The sequence below is a fragment of the Carica papaya genome, chromosome 3 (genome assembly GCF_054855325.1).
Source record: "Carica papaya isolate Zhongbai chromosome 3, ASM5485532v1, whole genome shotgun sequence".
Lineage (NCBI taxonomy): Eukaryota > Viridiplantae > Streptophyta > Magnoliopsida > Brassicales > Caricaceae > Carica > Carica papaya.
Window position 1 is genome coordinate 11896012 of NC_142311.1, and position 23821 is coordinate 11919832.

Below are 23821 nucleotides of genomic sequence, written 5' to 3' on the forward strand. Positions count from 1 at the left end.
TCAGTATATAAAGATAGCAATTCTAAGAATTATAATTTAACAGTTAAAACATCTGGTTTCCAATTACTATTCTCTACCTGCTAAATACGATGTGCAAATACTAGAAGCACTCAGCCACCTTTAAATGCAAGTGTTGCAGGCATACGGATTTGGAGCTTTGGCATTGTCAAAAAAAATACAAACTATCACCTTATCATTCAGACATTATTCTTCATTTTTCTCAACTATTCTGTTAAAGCAAACTAGAAATTCTTTGTTACCCCCAGCACCCTTAATAGGAGATTCGATCCATCCTTTGCTGATGAATCCAAAGTTCTCTACACCTCTTATAATCTTCTCAAGTACCTGAAAAACAACACAAACAGTAGGACATGATTAGTATTTCCTTTGAGGACCTATAGCATATTGTACAATGAGTAAATTTTTGTTAAAAGTTCTTGAATGGAAGGCTCTAGAAAAGATTTGACGTTAATTCTCGAAAGGAAATCATAGGAACCTAAGTTATACTGGTATAGTGACATGGGATAGTTCCATAGTTCCTGTTACATGAGGAGAAAAGTTCATACCTCCTGATGCACCTGGGGATCCCTCACGATTCCACCACTTCCAACCTGCGAGCAAATGATTTTTTGAAATGATAAATTTTAGAGCAATGCACCATTTAAAATTCTTTCTCCTCAAAAAAGTAATCCCAAATTAACTACTGGTTTGGGTACTCTCCTAAAAAGCATGGAACGGTGAGCTGTAATTCACCTGTGATCTGCGAGCTTCAAATTGAGGTTTAACCAAGGTAACTAAGGTTGCATCTTCTTTCATCACATTCACTACTGTAGGCATTACCTAATTGTGAAAAATAATTTAATTAGTAATCACAATGCATGGAAGCATAACAGCTGGTTCATAGTAGATTTAGGAGAATAATCGCTTTTACATAGATAACTACCATTCATCAGGGGTAATTTTTGTTGGGGTTTAACAAGGCCAACGCTGTTTATTTCAACTATTGTCGGTCCCTAAACTAGTGCATATTGATTAATAAAAGCGCCAAAAAGGTTGTTGCAGTGAAAATATAAAAGTTCTGAGTTCAAATTAAAAGGGGACAAGAAAGAAGCAATTAGAGAAATTTTCTTATTAAAGAAGATAGGAACACAAATACCCTTATTAACATAAATATTGCATACTTCTGAAATTTCAGCTTACCAAGAGAATAGAAATGAAGGAAAGATCCAGAGTCACCAAATCAACTTTTTGAGGTAATTCAGAGAGATATCTCAAGTTTGTCCGCTCTATAACACTAACTCGTTGGTCACGACGAATTTTATCTGCTACCTATTTGAAATAATTGAACATTCATTAATAATTAATTACATTTGTTGTACACCAGTAAAAATATATAACCTGAAGCAGAAAGGTGAAACAGAAAAGACCCTCTCATCAGAAAATAGAAACAACAATTTTTTATTCATCTCTTTAGTAAAAAATGAATGGATATGAGATAAATTTGAAATGAAGTTACTCTCATTCCAGACTTCTGGAATTTATTTACATCTTCTCCTTGAAGCATCTTTAAAAAAAAAAAAAGGCAGCTAGAGAGAAACTATATCATAACACTTCTGAACAATAGTGAGGACTATTATCCAACAAAAGTGTCCAGAACAAAGCATCACCTAGTTAGCAGGAAAACCTTTTAAGACATCATTTTTTGGGTAATAATTTGAAGAAACAAATGGTAGTTTATCAGTGCATGATATATAGAATGTGGCTTCAAGAAAAAGATGAATTATGCTGAAAATTACTAGTACCTGTCCATAGCCTACATCAACTCCATAAACAACTGATGCACCATACTGAAGAAGGCAATCAGTAAATCCTCCTGTTGACAGCCCTGAATCAAGAGCTACTTTGCCAGCCACATCAACACCCAGCTGTTCAATGGCAGCTTCTAACTTATATCCTGCTCTAGATAAGAAAAAGTGAAGAGAATTTAAAGAAACAGGTCTCAGTAGTTTCATTGACGAAGTGGTATCTTATGCATGGAAATGTAAGTAGGTTCTTGAAGCAAATAAAGGATCTTGCAGCGAATAATCACCTACATACATATTTTGGAACTTCAGCTATAATTTCGACAACAGACTTATCAGAGATAGGTGTTCCAGCTTTATTCACCATCTTTCCATCCACAAAGACTTTGCCTAGAAAACAATACGTCAGAGATGATAACAGGACAGTATGAAATCCAAAAAAGATCAAAGATCTCCTTTTCATTCTTCATAACAATATAATACCATGCCAGGTTACTAGAGGCTGATGCATTAAATGATAATTCTAAAGTTCGAATGTATTTATTCCCCAAACCAGGAAGAGAAATGTTCACAATTCACTTAAGAAAATTTGCTTCTAGTATATTCACTGCCACCCCAATCCAAACAAAAATTCTCAAATTACAAGCCAAAAGTCTAAACCTCAAAGCTTGCCAAACAAATGCTAATTTGTCAGATACCTTGGTCATAGTACTGATCTGAAATTGAAAAAGAAAAAGAAGAAGAAGAAGAAGAAGAGAAGAAGACCGAGATAGTTGTAAATTAGGGAGTTAATTTTTTTTTTTTGAATAAAAAGTGTTAAAGTATCTATTAACATGATACCAATAAAATGGGAGTATCACTCAAATACATAAGTAATTACAATGCTGTTAGAGTATCAATGACATTTCCAAAATCCACTTCACTATTGATGTCATGACCTAACAAAATAAACCTAAAATAGTGTATCCACCTATTTTTAATTCTATCAAAACTACTCTCAATACTATCAAAAACTCTACTATTCATCTCTTTCCAAATGATCCGAAAAACCGTCAAAGGGATTATATTAGCAATGTTTCTTTTTACAAGTAAACCATCCCAAACCTAAATCTCACCCCTAACCGAGCCCGCAATAACCCAATCAATCCCAAAAAGCCCGTAAATCATACACCACAATCTATATGTAGTAGGACACCACAATAATAGATGATTGCATGTTTCCTCATCCCTTAAACAACAATAACAACCATTGACAGTAATCCTACCCAAACTTCTAAGTCTGTTCATAGTTAATATTCTTTCCCAGCAAGCCTCCCATGCGAAAAAACCTATACGGGGAGGGATTTTAGTCCTCCAAATGAGTTTGGCTGGAAAATTACTGCTGCCAACATCAACCTTATAACCCAAATGCTTATAATAGAGCGAAACAGAAAAAGCTTCATTATTTTCCAGCTTCCACACAATCTGATCATCACTACTCGAGACCCGCTGCACTTCAAGAGCCTGTAACAAACCATCATATTCTACCACCTCCCAATCATTCAGATTCCTTTGCACATTGATTACCCAGACAACTCTCCCATTAATGAAGTGATATGCCTCCTCAACTGTCAAAGACTTACATTGAGCAATGTTAAAAATTCTAGGAGACTTGCTAATCAAACTGCCATCCCCAGCCCAATCATCCTCCCAGAATTTGATCCTATTTCCTCTCCCAACCTTCCACTTTGTGCAATGCCGAAAATCAAACCACAACATCAGTATTTTCCCCACAAACCACGGCCATGAGGGATTGAAATTCTGCTGCCATTACTGCTTTTCATTAATTTCCTCCATCTAGCCTCAACAATCCTCCTCCAAAGACTTTTTTTCTCATTCCAAAACCTCCACAGCCATTTGCCTTGGAGGGCTTCGTTCATTTTTACCAAAGATCGAATCTCCAAACCCCCATAGTCTATAGGGTCCTTAATGTCATCCCAATTTACCCAATGATATTGTCGATCCTCCTCCCCATCACTCCATAGAAATTTGCATTGAATGGATTCCAATTTTTTGGCAACCTTTATCGGAATAGTGATGGTAGATAGATAGTAGATTGGTAAATTGGCCAAGGTGCTCTTAATTAAAGTGTATCTCCCACCTTTTGATAAGAAACCTCATTTTCATCCAGCAAGTCTTTTTTCAAATAATTCAATAACCGGCTCCCAAGTTAGTTGATTTTTGTATTTAGCCCCTAGAGGAACACCAAGATATTTGAAAGAGAATTTTACCTCTTTACACCCCAGAATTTTGGCAAAAGGCCCAGCATCACCACTTCCCCAAATTCTTGCAAGTTCGGACTTGTTAAGGTTTATCTTGAGTCCCGAAACCACTTGAAAACACAGCAAGACACATTTTAAATATAGCAGATGCCTCAAATAAGGCTTGCAGAAAATTAAAGTGTCATCCACAAAGAAAAGATTGGAGACCACAGTTCTGTTTTCCCCGTGCCCCACTGAAACACCCTCAAGCCCTTCGAAGCTTCAATCAAGACTCCCATAATTGGCTAGAATCAGTGGCCTTTGTTAGGGAGTTAATTTTATTCTTTTCCTTAATGATTTGAACACAAACTTTTTTATAGGTTATAAGCAATTAAAGCAGCGACTATCATGGCCAGAATTAGTGGTCATTCTTGCAGCAGCAGTGGCTGCTGTGGAGATATATTCAAAACATTAACCCTAACCCTAAATGTTCAGAAAAAGACTCTTTTGTCCCCTTTTTTGGAGTTTTCCCTTTTAACCCTTAATATCTTGACATAATTCTAATATCATTGTTATAAAGACAATAATGCCAACAGCAAAAAATGAGATTAGAGAATGGAAAGCACCTTGTAAGATCCATGACTGTATATATGTTCGGCTGTATTGCTGAAATCTTTCAAGACATATTTCATCCAGCCTCTTTTTCCTGAAAGAACAATGCTAGCTTTACTTACAACAAGAAGGAAGAACAAATAAAGATAATAGAGATTCTGTGAGCAATAGCCAAAGTTGGGCGTAAGGGACTATTTTCCATATGAAATCCAGTTATTTTGCAACAGTTCACTTTTAAACAAGGGACTACTTTTAGTTCCTGAAAAATCTTTTATTAACAGTTAAGATAACTCTTTCTTTTCGGAATAAAAAATATTAAGACAACTGATCACAATAACTCATGTAAGATTGATGTGATCAATGTTTTGTCCAGCTCAAATGAGTTATTTCCCTGTCAGTTTCTTATCTATCTTATTTGGGAGAGATGGTGGTATCTTATTATAAGTAATAAAAGCTTTCAACTCTATCTGAGGTAAGATGAACTGGAGAGTTAAGCTCCTCCATGGACACAAAAAATGCAGTCAAAGTTCCATTGAACTCAGGCGAATTATTATGTGTCGGGATTTTGCTTTATAAAATTCCCTCATTTGAGACAGAAGGTAGCTTTTTTTATAAATAAGAACAAACTAATATACAGTAGGAAACTTTTTATATACTGACAAAGAAACAATTCAATATGCACCTAATAAGCCTTCTCTGCTGATGCAAAAAAAGCTTGATTTGAACTTTTTCTATGGAAAAAGAAAAATTATTAGGAAAATGAGGAAAAGTTACAGCACCAGAAGAAAAGAAACCCTATGAAGATAACAAACGGAAAAGAAAGGGAAGAAAACTATCAAAACAAAACTTCATCCCAATCCATTTATACAAAATAGCCGAAGAGACATCCTTAAAGAAATCATGAGCCTTGATCCAAAAAGCAACAAAGAAAACCATCCTGTCTCATAAGCAAGATGAACGAAAATAACGATTCTCAAAGAGTCTATTATTACATTCCAACCATCATACCCATAAACCAACAAAAATTACTCCTCTCCAAATCACACTAGCTTCTTTCTTCCACCCTCCTCCCTTAAGGAACATAGAGAGGAAATACTCAAGCAGAGGAAATGACCCACATAGCACCAAAAGTATCAAACAACATAGACCATGGCCTCCAAGTCACCTTGGAGTGCAAAAAGAGGTGACTATGGGATTTAGCCACCTTGAGACATATAACACACATCAGAAGAAATGGCACTATAGGTATTGGAAATTTGCAACAAACCACTAGTGTTAAACCTACTCAAAACAGCAATCTATATGAAAAATTTGAGTTTAGAGGAAACTTTAGCTTTCCACAATGCACTAGCGAGAGTCTAGTTTAAACTTCAATCAACCAATTCAATGCTTGAGACCTCTAAGGAAGCATCATGAATAATTTATTTGTTTATTAAGGGGATAAATGAGCTTGACAGATGAATTTTTCTCAAATAATAACCTTGGAAAATACTACTATACCATTGATACCTTCAACATCTCTAGTAGAACAAAAACATCAGTTTTGATCACTGATGAGAGTATCAGCAACGAGCGTAAACATGTCAATCATACCCTAGAGCATCAACTTTGTCTTAACGAACTACAACCATAGGATACGTCATCATACACTTGACCACTGCACCAACAGAATTACACACACCAAATAAATATACACAGACACTGAGTTGATCTTCCACTATTGGCCGGTTTTTCAGTCCTGGGAAACGTAATTATAACTCCAGTAATTAACCCCAGTACATCACTGTTATAGTCATCAATAGAAACACACTGACTCTTGTTATCAACAAGATTATCCTCTCCCCACATGGCATCATTTGATAGCTTCCTATATATCTGTTTCAACATAAGTGTGTAGCTTCCTATATATACACATGTTCTACCTAGGAAGTGTTGCTTTGCTATCTACAAAAGAACCTCCATCCAAAGCCAAATCGAATGGTATCTCAACCTAAACAATACAGCAAAAATCGAAGCCATTTGTTTGCATTTGTGACCATTAATCCATGGCTCATCAGAGATTTTGAAAGTATCAATGTCAAGGACAAAAGCATGCTTCATGTTCTGGTTTCAGAGTAAAACTGTGATAATATGTCTCTCATTAACTGCTACTCCTCCTTACAACATAAAATGGAAGAATAAGCCAGAAAATTTATATCAATATCATGACATGAAAATATTAGATCAAACACAGACTTTCAGCAAGGTAAACATCACTATTGGAGCTCTGAATAACTTACTTCTTTGGTAATTGAATCTTTTCAGGCTTTGCAACGGCAAAGCATCTGAACTGACTACTTCTGTTAGCCTCCACCCATCTCACTGAAAATCATTAAAACCAAAAGGGAGAAAAGGACAAGTAGTTAGAACAAAGGACGTGCGTGAGACCATAATCATAGAAGCAAAAAATCACAAACTCACCCGTACCTACAAGAAAACATTTTCTGGATCTTTAAGAGCATGTCATAGTGAAAATAAATCCAGAAAAACAAGAGTAACTAATTTTTCGATTAAATTTGTCATGCACATCATGATAGAACGTTTTCATTTCAAATCCACTAAGCTCGCCAGGCACACAACACGTTCGAGGAAATTACTGAACGGAAAGAAGAAAACAATTCGAAATAGAAATGGAAGCTTGAAGTTGGTTTTGCGTCCAAGCACGAATCTACTATACATACAAGCGTAGATGAATGCGGAAAGGGAGAGTACCTGGAAGAGTATGAGCATGGTATTTAGATAAGAAAAGGAAGCTTGAACAAGGGCCTGTGCTACAGCGCCAGAGTATGGGAAGCTTAAGAACATGCAGTGCCATAGTTGCCTTCTCTATGGAATTACAAAATCAAAGTGATCAGCCAACAAGAAATCCATCCGCCGCAGCTCGTCGAATCGTCTTCACGAGTTGCGAGAGTGTTTCCGGCCTCATTTTCTTTCGTACTGGAATTCGCACGGATTTTGATTGGGGAATTCGCCAAACGACGTCGTAGATCATCGAATACCCCGCAGTTCAAAGAACCTGCAGTAAATCCGGTTATACGACGTCGTATATCTTTAGAGCACCCGGCAGTTAACAATCCTATGAAACGATGTCGTATTTCTTCATAATACCCCGCAGTTAAAGAAACTCGGTAAAATAAATAAATAATTAAATGAAAAAAATATATTTCAAAATTAAATGGCCTACGCTCAGTATCTTCTATTGTGGATAATAGATGGATAAGATGTCCAATGAAAAGCCTGGGAACCAACACCTCATCTTTCACCACCACATGTTCATCTCCACTGGATACTCTAAAGCTCAGTCGGCAAATCTTCAGTCTCCTCTCCCACCTGCCTCGTTACATATCTCCACCTTCATTTCTTTCCTCTAAACAAAATTAATCAATCATCAATGGCCGCTAGTGCTTCTCCAATGGCGAGCCAGCTCAAGAGCAGCTTTGCTTCTTCTCTAACCAGGGGACAGGTCATTCCCAGAGGCATATCAGGTGCTCCTTTTAGGGTATCCCCCACCAAGAGAACCCACTCTTTCACCGTCAAAGCCGTTCAATCTGATAAGGTCAGTATGACTAGTTTTCTTTATCGGATTTTCTTTTTGTTTATTGGGTTTTCATGGGAAATTTTTAATATCCGGTTTTGTGCAGCCAACTTACCAAGTGATCCAACCCATCAACGGTGACCCCTTCATCGGAAGCCTCGAAACTCCGGTGACATCCAGTCCGTTGATCGCATGGTACCTATCCAACCTGCCGGCGTACCGGACGGCAGTGAGCCCACTTCTCCGGGGAATAGAGGTGGGGCTGGCGCACGGGTTCCTGCTGGTGGGGCCATTCGTGAAGGCGGGGCCATTGAGGAATACGGAGATTGCAGGACCTGCTGGATCGTTAGCAGCAGCTGGGCTGGTTGTGATCCTGAGCGTGTGCCTGACAATGTACGGGGTGGCGAGTTTCAACGAAGGTGAACCCTCGACTGCACCGGGACTAACCTTGACCGGGAGGAAGAAGGAGCCAGACCAGTTGCAGACTGCTGACGGTTGGGCTAAGTTCACCGGAGGGTTCTTCTTTGGTGGAATTTCTGGTGTCATCTGGGCTTACTTCCTTCTCTATGTTCTTAACCTTCCTTACTACATCAAGTAGATGATGATGTGAAATTCTTCTGTATGTTCGTTTTGGATGGTGATTGGAAATGGACAGTGTTGTAAATTTATGTCTTGGTGATGATCTTTTCAAGGGCGATAGTTAATAATTGAAAGAGAGGCAATCGTCCTTGAATTCGTTTAAGTATTATTAGCTACTCGATCTGATCATCGGGTAGAATTCCGACTTAATCACACGCATATAAATTTTCAACAACCTCTGTTAAAGCTGTGAAGAGTTGCTCGTATCGTAATTCCTTATTATTAAACCAACTGATCTTCAAAAAACAATCACAATTTTTTCATTTTAAAGATATTTTTAACCCTTTAAAAAAAATTTAACTGCAATAGAATTTTTATTTTATTTAAAAATGTAATAAATGAACTTAAAACTTTTGTGATTTTTATATATAATATCAAAATTTTAACATTAAATAGCTATATTATTAACGAATAATTACTTTATTTAGTTATTTGTGGATGATGGTAATACTGTAATATTACTTATTAATATTTTTATTTATTTGCTTAATAACTCCGATATTTTAAAATTACGGTGAAATAAAAAATATGATATATTTTAAAGTCTATTGTCTGTTACATATTATTAAATATTCACGCAGGTACCTGAAATTAAGAATTGAAGATAAAAATACATTAAGTACTAAAATTTTAGTTAAACGTTAAATTGAACAAAAGAAACTTTAGTTGTTTACTTATTATTTAATACTATGAGTACCTTCATAAGACGGCACCTATTACTGTACCAGAGACAATTCAGGAGCTGCTTTAACCATTCTTTTACGTTCTAATGAAAAGCTTAAAATGCAAAAAAAAGAAAATTCATATTTCCTGAGAAATCCGAATGAAGATGTTTTTCCTATTGGCTTCAAGCCTCTCTGCGGACGAAGTACAATTTACCCATGACATGAAGAATGGCAACAAAAGCTATAAAACCAATGCTCATGACAAGCACAACATTTGGAGAGATCTTCAGTCCGGGGGCATCATCTGTGTAGAACTGGAGCATTGTTCCAGCTGCCCCTCCTGATGCACCACTGCTGCTTGTCCTTCTCCTCCGCAAACTTGCAGCAGCAGCTGCACTTCCTCTTGGGGGAGCTCCTCCACTCAAAACCATATTTTCTGCCGGAATAACCAATCCACATACTCATTAATTTTGGAAGTTGTGATGATAAAACTTTATCCGTAATGGCAAAAGCACATAGGAAAATTGCCTAAATTCAATCTTACTTTTATCTAGCACAAGCAATCAAATGGTTCTTCCTCAAGTTTCAAGTGAAAACATTAATCATATAGCACAAGCTATCAAATGAGTTATTGCAGGCATTGCAAGTTTAAGATCAAAGAACATGCAGCTTAGGTTATCCGTATTGCTTACAGAAGAAATTGCAAACAAATTAAAGGAGATAATTTCATATTGAAGTTCCCATCTAATATAAGCACACAGTTAAGGAAACACATTATCCAAATACTTTATCAGGTATTCCATGTGTTCAATCATTGAGGATGAAACAAGGACTTAGCCCTACACAAATATTCGTATAATATAATAAATTGATTGTGGCATATCTGATTCCATAAGATGCTATTCAGAATCCTCCATATTGGCCATAAAAAGCTGTATTTGGCCATCTTTCAAACTGATGCTAACAAAAAATTTACAAATATTACCGCAACTTCTTAAGTTGCATCCATCAGTGCAGCAACCACACTTTTATTCCAATTTCAATATTGTGATAAATTAAATGGAGCCACCACTAAATCTTTAAAAAAAAAAGCATACAGAACAAAAATATCAATAGCAAGATTGCGAAAATATCCCCGTAAGGAAACTGAAATACAAGCTATATATATACTAGTCAGGGGAAATAAAAAATTATTCAGGAGGAAAATATATTTATATACCAATGTAGAATTGTAATAACGTGTATCTCATATTGGTAGTCATATGTGAGAAAGTGTAATATATAATTGTGTTGTAAAGACCTTAAAATTATACATCGTTAGTACTAGCACTTTGAGCAATAGGCTTTCACTTTTGAGCTATACGCAAAGCCTATAAAGGGTATGTGTAAAACCTCAAACTCAATATCATGTTGGATATAAGGGTTCTGTTTCAATTGAATCCCGTTTTGTGTTTAGCCCCATTTGTTTGGAAATGCAAAAATGCAATCCATTTAAGAAAGGAAATTTCTCACACTCTAAATCCTGATAACACTACAGTTTGTGACCTCAATACCTCAAAAGTACCAATAGCTTGCAATTTCAAACTAGAGGCAATCTCTTATGTGAGCTTGTGGTTCTACAAGAACTATACAATACTAAGATCAAGGGGGTATTATGTAAAACTCCCCCCTTATTTTATCAAATCTATCGAATTGGTGTCCGAAAATTTTTAATTGAATCAAAGAAAAGCTTGTAATTCTTTGGCACATACCAAATTTTATGCGTCAAACTAAAAAATTTATTAACTCCGACATGTTCTTTTAACAAAGGCAACATAGTGTTTTTAACATGATATTCTCAAAAGATTACGCCCTTGAACAAAAAATGTATAAATTTTGGATTTGACGCGTGAATTTGATGCATGTAAAAATTTGAGTTCTATTTGGTAAAATAGAGGAAGATTTTTAAACAATATCTCTAAGATGAAAAACAAAATTCAATTCTAACAATTTTCAATAGCTCGAATAACATACTTTGCAAAAATCAGGAAGCATAAAATATTCAAAAAAAACAAACCCAAAAGATACTTTTAGATATAAAAAAGAGAGAGAACTGATTCTGCAAGTGAACCTTCTAATCACAACCATAGACTCATCCTAATCCCTAAGCTATATGTAATAAAACATTACTAGAAACCATTGCTAGTGCAAAGAAACAGAAGCGCACACATGAATGTAATCGATATATGATTGAACCCACTCTGGTCCATTGAAAAAAAATTATTCACCAACAAACTGACCCATGATGAGACCAATACCTAACTGCTTGTCGAGTGACTAATAAAACAACTAAAAGCCGTGCTTTGTCACCCATGAAAGCTCCATATGCCCCAATCAAATTCTCCAGATTTAATTCCCTTTTTAAAGTACCAATGGTTGATTTATGATAACCAAACAGACTACCACCCAGATTTTCCCACATGACAGTTCCATAACAAATTCAATAAAAAGGAGAAAAGATCAATCACAATGAGACATAAAAGGCAAGATACTGAACAGATTAGCCAGCAGAGGGAGAAAACTAAATGGAAACCAAAGCACCTAAAGAATATGCTTAAATCAAATCAAAATAAACAGGAAAAACAGGGGACTATGAAAATTCAGAGCGTACCCACACAGAGATGCCGAAATATCTGGGCGCAAGGAAGCCTATGCACGCTAGACGGGTGGCTGGGGACTGTAGGAGGGTTTCGGCAGACGTACCGAAATTTCTCGGGTTTTAGTCGGAAGACGGACGGGAGTACTAATTGAACGCCCTGAATATATAGTCATAGATGGCGTGGCAGCAAATTCTGAAAGGCACGAATCAGCTTCGAACACGAAAAGTTAACCAATAGATTTAAGCCACGTCAGATGTAAAATATCTGCTCCTCACTTTTATATTAATTTCGAAGTGGTTCTTTAACTTTTTAAATTTAGATTTAAGAAACTAACTTTTTATTTTTATTTTTTAATTAAGTCATTTGCTAATTGTCATATTCGTTTCCAAATTTGATGTTTTTTAAAGTTTGATTCTCAATATTTTTTTGTTACAATTTAGCATCAAATATTTTTTATTTATTTTAAACGATCAATCTTTTTTTTTTTAATTTTATAACAAAAAAAAGTAAAATAGTTATAGTATATTTAAATATTCTAAAAAATAATTTAATTAACTAATCAAATTAATTAATGAATAAAATATTATGTTTATTTTGTATTGTTATTGATTTATTAACTAAAATTATTATTTAATTTTTAAAAAATTCTCAAACACCATTAAGTTATTTTTATTTTAAAAAAAAATAAAAAAAATACTTATTTTTTATTAACAATACTTAGTATTATACGTAAAAATTGAAATAGATATTATTTTTATTAGTATAGAAAAAATAATGAGATCATAATAAAAATAACTGAAGTTTTGCTCATAGTGTTTAAAATGAAGTTTGCATCGTAAAAAAAAGTAAAGGATGCTTATTATTAAAATTAAAAAAGTTATTTATTCACCGTTATTTAATTATATTGATAATATTTATTATGATATTTTAATTATATCATATTTTATTTATATTTTTCTTAGTTAGAATTTTAAATCGTGTAATTAAGTTAAAAATAAAGAAAAATTTATAAAACGTCAAATGAAATTTTATATTATTTGAACTTATTTATTGTTTTAATTTATATTTTAATATTTAAAATTTTTTAAAATATAAATAATAATGTTATGATCTTTACCTAATTTTTTTAAATCAACAAAAATTATATTTATACTATAAATAAGTTAAGAGTTTAAGGGAAAAAAAAACTCCGATAACAAAATAAAATTTTTAATCAATGAAAATACAAAAAATAATTGATATATTTTATTTTATGTAAATGACTTAAAATATATATATACTTTTTTTAAAATACTTTAATTAATTTTAAACTTATTTTATGACTATTCATTATTTATATAATTATGTACCACTGAAATACTCTATTTTCTTTTTTAAAAAAAAAATAGCATTTATGTGCGTATTAAAAATTTATAAGCTCTAAAAAAAAAAGCAACACGTGCGCGCAATTTAACACGCGATGAGAGCCAGAAAATCCATATCGCCTGTTTCCCTTCCCTTAAATCCTTCTTACCTGAATTTGAGCCAACGGTCTGCTTGTTTTCCTTCCTTCTGCATTTCTCTCTCTCACATAATACCATGGCGGTTCAGTTTAAGACTCCTAAACCCTACGCTCGCCATTGCCAACTCCCCATTCTCTCTCCTGCGACATCTCCCTCGTCGCTCTTTTTCCGAAGATCTTATTCTACGGCTAGAAACGACAGCAGAACGCCTCACAGACTCACCTGCAGATCCAACGGCGAAGATGTGCGCTTCTCAGTTTGATTAACATATTCGATTTTTTTACATCTATTACGGACCGTCATTTTAACCCATTTACTTTCCTTCGTAGGATTATCTAATAGACGCCCCTGTTTCGGCTGGAGATGGCTTCTCTTTTAGTGGTGGTACCAAGTTCACCTTAGTTTATTTTTCGTTTTTTTTATTTCCTGGTTTGGGAGTTATGTTGAAATGAAGGAATTATCATTTTGTTTAATGATCGGATTGATTTGGTCGTTTGTCACAGGAAAGTATTCAGATGAGCCGAGTCCGTCAGATGAATGGTTTAAGAAAGGGAAAATAGTAAAGTTCTATTTCTCTGTCATTTTGCATAATTAGAACTCTTGGGTTGATATCTCTAGAATTAATGAGACACCTCTATCTTGTTTGGGTAGTAAGATTCGATAGGAGTATCATCTGACATCATTAACCACTGGACTAAACAAGATGCTCACGCATGTAGCTCAAGCCTCAAGGAGCCTACATTAATGGAATTGAAATAATCACAGTAACAACTGATATTTGTGTCTGTTTTGATTACTCGTTAATTACTGGGTAATTGTAGAGTATTTTTTGAATAACTTTCAAACTTTTTTAGAATTTATTTGTACCAAAACATTGGGTTGTCTTCCAAAGAGTGCCAACGGTGACTTGCGATTTTCATGAGCAGGTGAAAGCTCATTCTGTTTCTGGTTCTGGTGATAAGGCAAAAGATCCAATATTTGGACTTACAATGGGTGCTGGTTCTCAGGCTTCAACTGATTTATTCAGGTAAAATTATGCTAGGAATACTTCTGGATGTTGTCCCATTTAGTTATTTTAGGTCTTTATTTGTATGCAAGAAATTGAAATTTGATTATTTGCAGGGTTTACCAATTGAAACATGCTATCTCTATATAATTTTGTGCAATAGATGGTTCTATGTTGAAAGTGGAAGTGTTGATAGTCCTTCAGTTATACTAATTCATGGTTTTCCTTCACAGGTAAGTTCATCAAACCAAAGCTTAAGGCTACATTTGAAACAAATACAAAATTTCTGTGGAATTCATTTGGAAATACATATTTTAACTATAAGATGATAAGATCCTATTTGTAATGCTAAAAATTGAGTTTGTATGGAATTGTACGTGGAATTGGAACAATAGATTCCAAATTCTGTTAATTTTAATGGAGTCTGGAATTCGTTGTGTTAATTCCATATGAAATTCAACATTGATTCATATTTCTATATCATTCTAATGTACTTAACAATATCTACTAGTTGAATTAAGTGTGAATTGACAAATGAATTCCATGATATTTATGACTTTGTTCTAAGCATAGCCTAGATAATTGGGATTCTCCCATCCTTGGTTTTGGAGCTTTCAAATATTCTTTCTTTTTTTGTTCATTTTGACATATAATTCTTACTGACAGGCATATTCCTACCGCAAAGTTCTTCCCGAACTTTCCAAGAATTATCGTGCTATTGCTTTTGATTGGCTTGGTAAGATCTTTTTTTCAGTTTACCTTATGTTTTTAATATAATGGAAGGAAATAAGTTAGCTTGAGATCTTTTTGAATAGTACATTTTCAATGTGAATTTGTATTAGCATTAACACAGGCTTGATGTGCCTGTCATGAATTTTCTTAATAAGCAGCTTTGTTCAATCTTTCATATTACATTGATCATGCTTCACAAAATTGTCTGCTAACACAATTTTGTGTGATTTCTTTCATTCTATGGTTAAGAACTATTTAGTTAATTAGGAAATTGTTATTGTCCAGATTGTCTCAATTGAACATAGCCTAACATGATTTCCATCCTCAACAACTTCTTCTACAGGCTTTGGCTTTTCTGATAAACCTCAACCCAGATATGGATTTGACTACACATTGGGTGGTATATAACTAATTAGGCTTAACTGTGTATGATTTCTCTATTTTAATGTCTTTGATCCTACAGCAACATGACAAAGATAGTCTTTGCTCTAGTAAATTTTGTTTAATGTTACAGAGTATGTATCATGCTTGGAGTCCTTAGTTAATAAAATTGCCACTGGTAAGGTCTCACTTGTGGTTCAGGTATGTTTGATTTGGCTGTATTTTGACCAACAGATGCATTGTAAGAGTATTTCACTGAGTGATTTGCGACTCACCAACTTCAATTTTGTGATGTCTTCTCAGGGCTATTTTTCACCAATTGTGGTTAAATACGCAAGCAATCATCAGGAAAAGCTTCATGATCTAATACTACTGAATCCTCCAGTATGGATTTCCTTAAACTGAAAACTAAAGCTGTTGCTTGATTAGGTCTGCCCTGCTGATTAGTAGAAGCCAGGCCCTTGATGTTCTGAAAAAACAATTACCTGCTTTATTTTCCCTTAAGTTTCCATGTCTTGTTGCATTTCAATCAGAGAAGTGGGAAAAAAGAGTACAAAAACCATTTAATTACTAGTTCCAGTCCTATTATTATTAAAATGTTTTTTTTAGTGGAATTTAAGCATTCACTGTTCTCTTTCCTCTTACTGATAAAAGCATTTATAACCAGAATGAAAGAAGTTTTAGTAATCTCATGGAGCATCTATCACACATACATAAAAAGTGTTATCTGAAATTATTTCATGCATATTATAGCAACCTAAAGAGTGTTGACTTGATTTCTTTCAGTTATGTAACTTACATAAGGCTCTTTTATGCTTCAGCTAACTGCCAAACATGCCAATCTTCCGTCAACTCTGTCCATATTCAGTAACTTTTTGCTGGGCGAGATTTTTTCTCAGGTAGGTGGTACTCATATATGTTTACTATCTTATGTTTATTTGCGTATATAGTGTCTATCTGTGCTTAGATGATGTCTTCGTTTTTCCCCTTTGAATTCATAACAGTCTGGGTGGTTTTCAATGGTTTGCACCTGGTAACCGTGTTTGAAGGTTTTTGCTCTTATTCATAAACAGGATCCTCTAAGGGCTAGCGACAAAGCATTGACAAGCTGTGGTCCTTATAAGATGAAAGAGGATGATGCAATGGTTTATCGAAGACCTTACCTCACATCGGGCTCTTCTGGATTTGCATTGAATGCAATTAGTCGGGCCATGAAGAAGGAGCTGAAGGTGCAGTTAGTTTCCTCTTTACTGTGGTTAAGTTGCTAATTTTCATTTTTCTGACCTTGTAATCTTATCAAAGAGGCAATTCGAGCCTTCTTTTTGAGACTGTGTTGCCTCTTTTTCAAGTCAGCTCCTTATCTTTACCATTATCTAATGGCTTGCAATCCCTTTTAATTATATCTCGCTCAAGTTTCTTGTATTAGTGCACTTACAGAAAATCTTTCTTCATTGTTGTTATGCTTTTATCATCTCCTTGCTGTTACTCTAATGCCACACTAGTAATGAGTTGTGTATCATTAGTAATCACACTACTAAAACTATTGAACTGGCCTCTCCTTGGAAATGCTAACATCATCTGGTCCAGAAAATTGATATAGATCCATACTGTTGTTTGAGCGCAGAAATCTAAATGACACAGTAAAGAGGGTATAATAGGTAGTAAGGATTGCAGAACCAAGTCATATTCCTTGAACATCAGAATTGCAATGAGAACACACTGATTGACCTATGCAGCATATAGCAACATGTTCTGCTCTGTATTGAAATAAGTTGTTGCAATATGCATTCAAGTTTCCGAACTTCTATTCCTCTTAGGATAGTGGTGAGAGGTAAGTAAGATTTTCTTTTCTGGTTGTTTGACTTGACAGAACTACATGGAAGAAATGAGGAGAGTACTCACTGATAAGGATTGGAAAGTACAGACTACAATATGTTGGGGTCAACGAGATCGTTGGTTAAGTTATGATGGAGTGGAAGATTTCTGCAATGGCTCAAACCATAAATTAATCGAACTTCCTATGGTACAAACTCTTGTACCCTTGTCATTCTATTGAATGGTATACACATGTTTATTAATTCTTACATGCAATATAAAATTTTGGTTTTTAACTGCATGAGTGCCATTCATTCAGTACTTTCCCTGAAATTGTTTCCTCATACAACTTATATCAAGGGTGAGCTTTTTGTCTCTTGTCAGAGGGACAGTCAATGTGAGACCAACACACACAATCCATCTTGATCTAGTTTTATTCTGTTTACCTCGTTACTAGAATAACATTGCTGCAGAACGGTATCATAATTTCATGTTTGAACCATTTTCACCATACTTTGAATTTCTTGGAATGAATTCTAATTTCTCTTTGAAGAATTAGAATTTGGACTAAAGAAAAGAAAAAATTAGAATTTGCTGTAGCCTGTTTCCAGAACCAAAAACGGAATTCACAAAAAGCCAGAATTCAGCGTACATAGCCCATTTCTGAAATAGTAAAACGAAGGCAGTATTTCATAAAGGTTTTTGAAGACAGATGGAGACAATCGTCTTCTCCAGACTTCCCATTTGAGAAAATTGTCACTGTTATTGGTCAATGCATCCTGTTGCTTCCTTTTGAGGCACGACATGTATAGGATAGAAGATTTTGGGCATTTCATAGATAACATTACTGAGCTGTAAATAATTTTATATTTGGGTTGCCACCCCTTGGTGCTTCTCTTTTATTTTACTTTTATACTTTTTATTTTTTAAAAAAAAAACCCATCCTGTTGCTCCCTGTTTTTGTTACCAGTGTCTCCTGTATCCTGTACCTTGGTGCTATGCTTCCTGCTTCTGATTTTATTCGTGCCTTCTGAACTTAAAAATTGACCTGCTCTGTTTAATAAAATGTTAACAGTGGGTGTTATCCTCTTCATAAACCACATCTATCTTCTTTAAATACTAAGGCTCCTAATGGAGATAACTGTATAACTACCTCGTTGCTTTTGCAGGCAGGGCATCATGTGCAGGAGGACTGTGGTGAAGAACTTGGAGGGATTATCTCAAGAATTATCAGCGGAAGAACACCTATCTTATGATCCAAATAAAAGGCAGAAAGAATACAGTAGTTTTGTTTCTGGCGTCCCTGTTTGTCCTTTTGAAGAAGTCACCTTCACGTACATATTTATTAGATGGCTAAACAATAAAAAGGTTAAAAGAAATTGACCGACCATTCTGTTCAACATATATACATTTTGCTTTTCTTCCAATTTCATTGCCTTGTATGGGGCTTCATCTAAAATCATCAATAAACAATAGGGTCAAGGGACCAACATTCCTCATCAATTCTCTTAACCGTTACAATGCTATTTGTAGTTCTGGAAAGAATTAATACCCTAGCTATAGTTACAAGCTTTATTTAGATTCTAAAAAATGGCCATACAGATATGGTACATGTAGCCCGTGTTTCCATTGTAACAGCTTCAATAGCAGAATCTCGCCATTGCCAAATATGTATGTTCTCATAATGGGCACTAGCATCTCTGATTTTGTAATTATTTATATGGATCAGTCCAGCAATCATCCTCCTTTGCAGCTTTGTTCCATCTATTTTTGAAGACCTCTAATTCGATGAGTGACCACTTCCGTACCTGCAGAAACAGTTTCACGAAAGCTCTTATGAGCCTCAGGTGACCGACCAGCAGAGAATAAAGAAGGCCTAGCCCAAAGCAGCAGCTAAATGAAGGCAAACAAATGGTTAGAGTTTCTGTGAATCTTCAGCAATATTTCATAGCTTACCTCATTTCTGTCACTGGACACATTTTTTGATGATGTTGCCTGCAAATTGGGAGATTGTTAAATTACAGTGAGAAGGGTCAGGAATGTGAAAATAGAGACAGGTTAGGTTAACAATGTGGGTTTTCCTGAAGGATGTGAATTGCTTTTAGCAGTGTTCTCATTGTTTACCTCCTGACCTCCAAGTGTAGGAAGACCATAATGAACTAAATACTCAGAATCTACGACACCGACATTTTTCGTTCGGTCACCCTGTAGAACAGTTCAACGTAAGAAAGCTGTTCAAGGAAGTAAAACATAAAAGGGGGATAGGAAATTGCCTGTGTACAGTAACCAAGCTGAAAATCCACACCCCATCCATAGAACAAGTCATTCTGTCAACCAAACAATTTAAAAAGCAGAAGAAAACAAATGAGAACACTAAGCACCAATGCTTTATCCGGATCTACTCCAAGGATCATCGTCTTTTACCTGAATCATATGCCATGCACACCGCCAGGATGCCCTTGAGAAAACTGGAGCCATCATTTCTACAAATCTGTAAATGCATAACTACAATTATTCCCAGATAACTTAGTGATTTAAATTTTGATTCATGTGAAAAATTTCAAGGTTCTCAAATCATGGAAGCAAGGGTAGGTTAGTAGGTTCTTTTACCCTGTACAAGGAGGACCTGTGCTGCTGTTGTCACACTGAATCCCCTTCCTCACCCTATTAATCCTTCTGGTAACACAATGTACGCAGACCAAAATAGTTGTCAAGTTAGAAAACCTGGAGTTCCCCAAGAAATAGAACTGAAAATCCATTTTCCAGATAACATTTAGCACGCTATCAAGTCCCAAGAGAAGTTCTAATAATCGGCAACTCTACACTAGCATTCTTATATATGATATATATATTTCTATGTTCCATAACATAATTTTCATGGAGAAATTTGAACCTATGAACTCTTGATCCACGTTCTCGTGCTGTAATAGGATGGTGCAACTCTGACTTTCTGGGATCCAGAGCAGGCTGTGATATTTCAAGACCTTCTTCCTTAATAATTGACAGATATCTGCAGAGAGCAGGAGGGTAGTCTTCAATTTTTATAGAAGAAAACAGCACTTTTGAGTATCTAAAGGTTACGCACAATATTCACTTAGATGTTTTTTTTTTAAAAAAAGTTTTTTCTAGCCTCTGGTAGTCGACAAATTTTGGAGATTGAAACTAAATTGAACCAGTTCTAAGCACTATTAAATGCAGGTTTTGAGATTTAAATACCTCTGGACATTAAAATGGTACACCCCAAGATCTTCATCCCACAGGAATATGTAAGAATACTCCGAAACAATATCCGGATGTAAGAAACGCTTTGCAAACCACCTAATTCATACGCAAACAGACTTTAATCACTCTAATATTCTGATAACTGATCATGCTTAAAAAGAATGTTTCAAATTTACCAGAAATAAGGATCATTACCACTTGGTTTGATTGATGGCAGACACATGAATAGCACGGTCACTCCACTGAAAATCTTTCCAATCATTCACAACTCCGTCATAGTGAAATAGCATCACAACAAAATCACTTGACGAGAACTGTGAGATCGAAGTGAAAAAAAAGAAACAATGTTAACTACATAATCTGAAATTATTGAGATAACGAAAATATGAATGATGGTTGAAGTAATGACCTTCTTGACAATTTTGTCAACGCTTTCTTTTTGCTTTATCCCAACAGCCATGGCCAATAAGTTCTTTGATGATTTCTGGTTCTACAAAAAAGAAAAAGGAAGTGGCCTAAGACATAATTTTTCGCCACAATCTTCATACTATTTATGTTTTCCATGGAAATTTAAAGAGAAATTATATCCAAACTAGAATCTGAATAAGTAACAGTTCAACTCGAGTTAAGATCTATATGATTATATGATTAAGAGTTACTAACGGGCTCACCTTTTTCTTTGGGGAGCCCCATAGTGGCTTCATTTCCAGGTCAGATGTTTGAGAAACAATACCTTTAGGTAATCCCTCGGTTCCAGCCGGCCTGGATTGAACCTAAAACACATGATATATTATATCGAAACATATCCGTACAGGAATGAACTTGGGTGTCCATGGATATGAAGAATTCAGCAAACCTCACAAGTATTTGGTTTCGGACTGCTCACAAGAACAATTGACCTCCACGGTAAAATGCTCTGCAGATTGAAGTCACAATTATAGATTCTTCAAAAGGGAGATAAAAAAGTTCTTTTACAGATGATCTCAATGAGTAAGTGAATCAGGTAAAACAGTGAATTAACACATTTGGTGAATTTCCAGGATAGATTTTTACCAGCTTATAGTCTGCAATGACAAATGCACTGCCAATGAGGAAAGCTGCAGAGAGCACAGATAATATCTGGTAGACACGGAGAAGAATTGAGCTGTGTCTTTTAGAGTTCATATTTGGAGATATCTGAGAGCAAGACAATACGCAGATTATATATGAGCTGCAGGAAATATATAGATATATCAGTTGACACATGTATATACATACCATATACATATACATATACATATACATGGTTAATTGCCTATAAAGGACCAAATATACACAGACTGCAAAAATTTACTTCAAGTTCACATGAATCAACGCAAACCCCTTTACCAGAAACTACAAAGAATGACAGAGAGAATGAACTTACAGGAGCTGATGATTCCATCTTCTTCAGGTGTCCATGCAGGGACATACACTGAGAATATCAAATACGTAGAGAGAGGACAAACAGAGGTGGAGCTTCGCTTAATAAGTTGCTTAGAACTCCAAAAGGCTTAGTAAATGACATGGAGAAGACGAGAAATTCGAGACAGAATAAACTTATTTATTTATTCATTTCAAAATATTTTGATTTCTTTATAATAACAAAAGAACACCCATCAACGTGCCGGAGTTACGCGATCCCGGCACCAACTCAGTCGACGGAGCGGGAAAATTGTCCCGTCGGCCACCTCGCCAGCACGCCAGAACACCAGACTTGTACGTCGTCGACTATTATTTATACGAGCTGAATGTTTCTGGTAATTTGCAAAAAGAAAAAAAATCAGCAAAAGAAAGAAAGAAAAAAAATGATGAGATGTTTATTTAGAACCTTATTATAAGGCAGTCAACTTTGAATTATATAATTATAGAAGAAAAAAATTAAGATATTAAACATTTAATAATTATCATCTTCATTTGTTTGGTAAAGAATCAAGAGATCGTACCCCGATATATATATATATATATATATGTATTTTTTCTAATTATATGATTCAGCTTTTATTTTTAATACAAATTATAGAATTTAAATTAAATAAATTAACTTATAAAAATATAAAATAATTTACGTACTATTTGTGCTTAAACTTTTTTCTTTTTCAGTTATGCTTGAGATTCAATGAAAGTGAAATTATAACATCTTTTATATTGATTAGACAATAAATTTGATTTTTTTTTTTTTCGTCCATAATTATAAATTTTTTTTAATGCAAAAAAAAGATAAATCCAAAACTAATAGATACTTTGAATATGAGAATTTATAAATTTTAAAAATATTAAAAAATAATAAATTGAGTTAAAAATTAAAAAAATATAAAATTATCGGTATAGAAAAATCCACAAGACATTATAATTGAAATTTTGTGAGTATTTCAAAAGAAAAATATAAAAATCTTGGGGGTTTACTTGTCAACCCCTTTAATTTATTGAAATCGTGACACTATGTTCTATCATGTTATCTGCGGCATGCAGCAAAGTGTCAATTGCTTTTTCCAATTTCTTACTTCTTTATAATATTAGTAATATATTTTAATGTCATATAATTGATTATTAACTTTAGTCAACCTCAACATATTCTATGAGTTAGTGCAAAACGCTACATAAATGCGAGGATGCATGTATTTTAGCAATACTAATAATTTATAAAGATATGGTTTACATAATTTCAATTTTTTTTTTTATAAAGAAAGCACATATAAAGATATATATATATATGTGGTGTGAAATGGGTATTATGTGTAAATGGGTTTTATTTATATATAATTTATTTAGCAATAAATCTTCGTAATCTATATATTTAGTGATAAATCGTCCTTATGTTTATAAATGAGTAAATATGTTTAAATCTATTTGATTTATTTATTTTCAAACATGTAATTTAAATTCAGATTGATTTATTTACTTTGCAAATTAAAATTATTTATATTTATATTTATTTCATATTATTTTATGTACATTGAACACATAAATTATG

The 23821-nt window shown here is 34.4% G+C and overlaps 4 protein-coding genes and 1 pseudogene across 8 annotated transcripts; 2 read left to right on the top strand and 3 right to left on the bottom strand.

Annotated features, from left to right (window-relative positions):
* Positions 1-8: 8 nt before the first annotated feature.
* On the bottom strand, positions 9-8003 carry LOC110821606 (bacterial hemolysin-like protein). The gene is made up of 10 exons (XM_088215798.1): positions 7878-8003; positions 7406-7709; positions 6934-7015; positions 4669-4748; positions 2090-2192; positions 1803-1959; positions 1201-1329; positions 754-840; positions 567-611; positions 9-345 (listed from the first exon to the last, which is right to left on the bottom strand). The coding sequence occupies exons 2-10, from the start codon at positions 7506-7508 to the stop codon at positions 205-207; spliced, it is 927 nt and encodes a 308-aa protein (XP_088071924.1). The 5' UTR covers positions 7509-7709; positions 7878-8003; the 3' UTR covers positions 9-204.
* An 81-nt stretch (positions 8004-8084) lies between these two features.
* On the top strand, positions 8085-8970 carry PSAL (photosystem I subunit l). Its single transcript, XM_022051455.2, has 2 exons — positions 8085-8249; positions 8335-8970. Exons 1-2 carry the CDS (start codon positions 8085-8087, stop codon positions 8824-8826), a joined length of 657 nt encoding a protein of 218 aa, XP_021907147.1. The 3' UTR covers positions 8827-8970.
* Positions 8971-9513: 543 nt separating this feature from the next.
* On the bottom strand, positions 9514-12339 carry LOC110821871 (protein transport protein Sec61 subunit beta pseudogene; annotated as a pseudogene). The gene is made up of 2 exons (XR_015817794.1): positions 12183-12339; positions 9514-9968 (listed from the first exon to the last, which is right to left on the bottom strand). The product of XR_015817794.1 is annotated as a protein transport protein Sec61 subunit beta pseudogene (transcript).
* A 1290-nt stretch (positions 12340-13629) lies between these two features.
* Positions 13630-19110, top strand: LOC110821632 (alpha/beta-Hydrolases superfamily protein). 3 transcript variants are annotated; one of them, XM_022051553.2, is made up of 13 exons: positions 13640-13917; positions 14003-14057; positions 14177-14232; positions 14600-14700; positions 14843-14912; positions 15346-15415; positions 15755-15811; positions 15926-15993; positions 16096-16176; positions 16614-16691; positions 16866-17021; positions 17663-17815; positions 18777-19110. In XM_022051553.2, exons 1-13 carry the CDS (start codon positions 13750-13752, stop codon positions 18861-18863), a joined length of 1200 nt encoding a protein of 399 aa, XP_021907245.2. In that variant the 5' UTR covers positions 13640-13749; the 3' UTR covers positions 18864-19110. The 3 variants fall into 3 exon arrangements, with proteins under 3 accessions (XP_088071929.1, XP_021907244.2, XP_021907245.2); XM_022051552.2 differs by having other exon boundaries at positions 13636-13917; positions 15926-16176; XM_088215803.1 differs by lacking the exons at positions 17663-17815; positions 18777-19110 and adding an exon at positions 17417-17637 and having other exon boundaries at positions 13630-13917; positions 15926-16176.
* Positions 19056-22683, bottom strand: LOC110821634 (GTPase Der (DUF707)). Of its 2 annotated transcripts, none has more exons than XM_022051555.2 (14): positions 22235-22683; positions 21883-22005; positions 21686-21745; positions 21501-21602; positions 21239-21319; positions 21025-21143; positions 20824-20925; positions 20501-20617; positions 20218-20283; positions 20032-20098; positions 19881-19934; positions 19732-19812; positions 19564-19602; positions 19056-19415 (listed from the first exon to the last, which is right to left on the bottom strand). In XM_022051555.2, the coding sequence occupies exons 1-14, from the start codon at positions 22277-22279 to the stop codon at positions 19320-19322; spliced, it is 1152 nt and encodes a 383-aa protein (XP_021907247.2). In that variant the 5' UTR covers positions 22280-22683; the 3' UTR covers positions 19056-19319. The 2 variants fall into 2 exon arrangements, with proteins under 2 accessions (XP_021907247.2, XP_021907248.2); XM_022051556.2 differs by having other exon boundaries at positions 21883-22039.
* Between the last annotated feature and the right edge of the window lie 1138 nt (positions 22684-23821).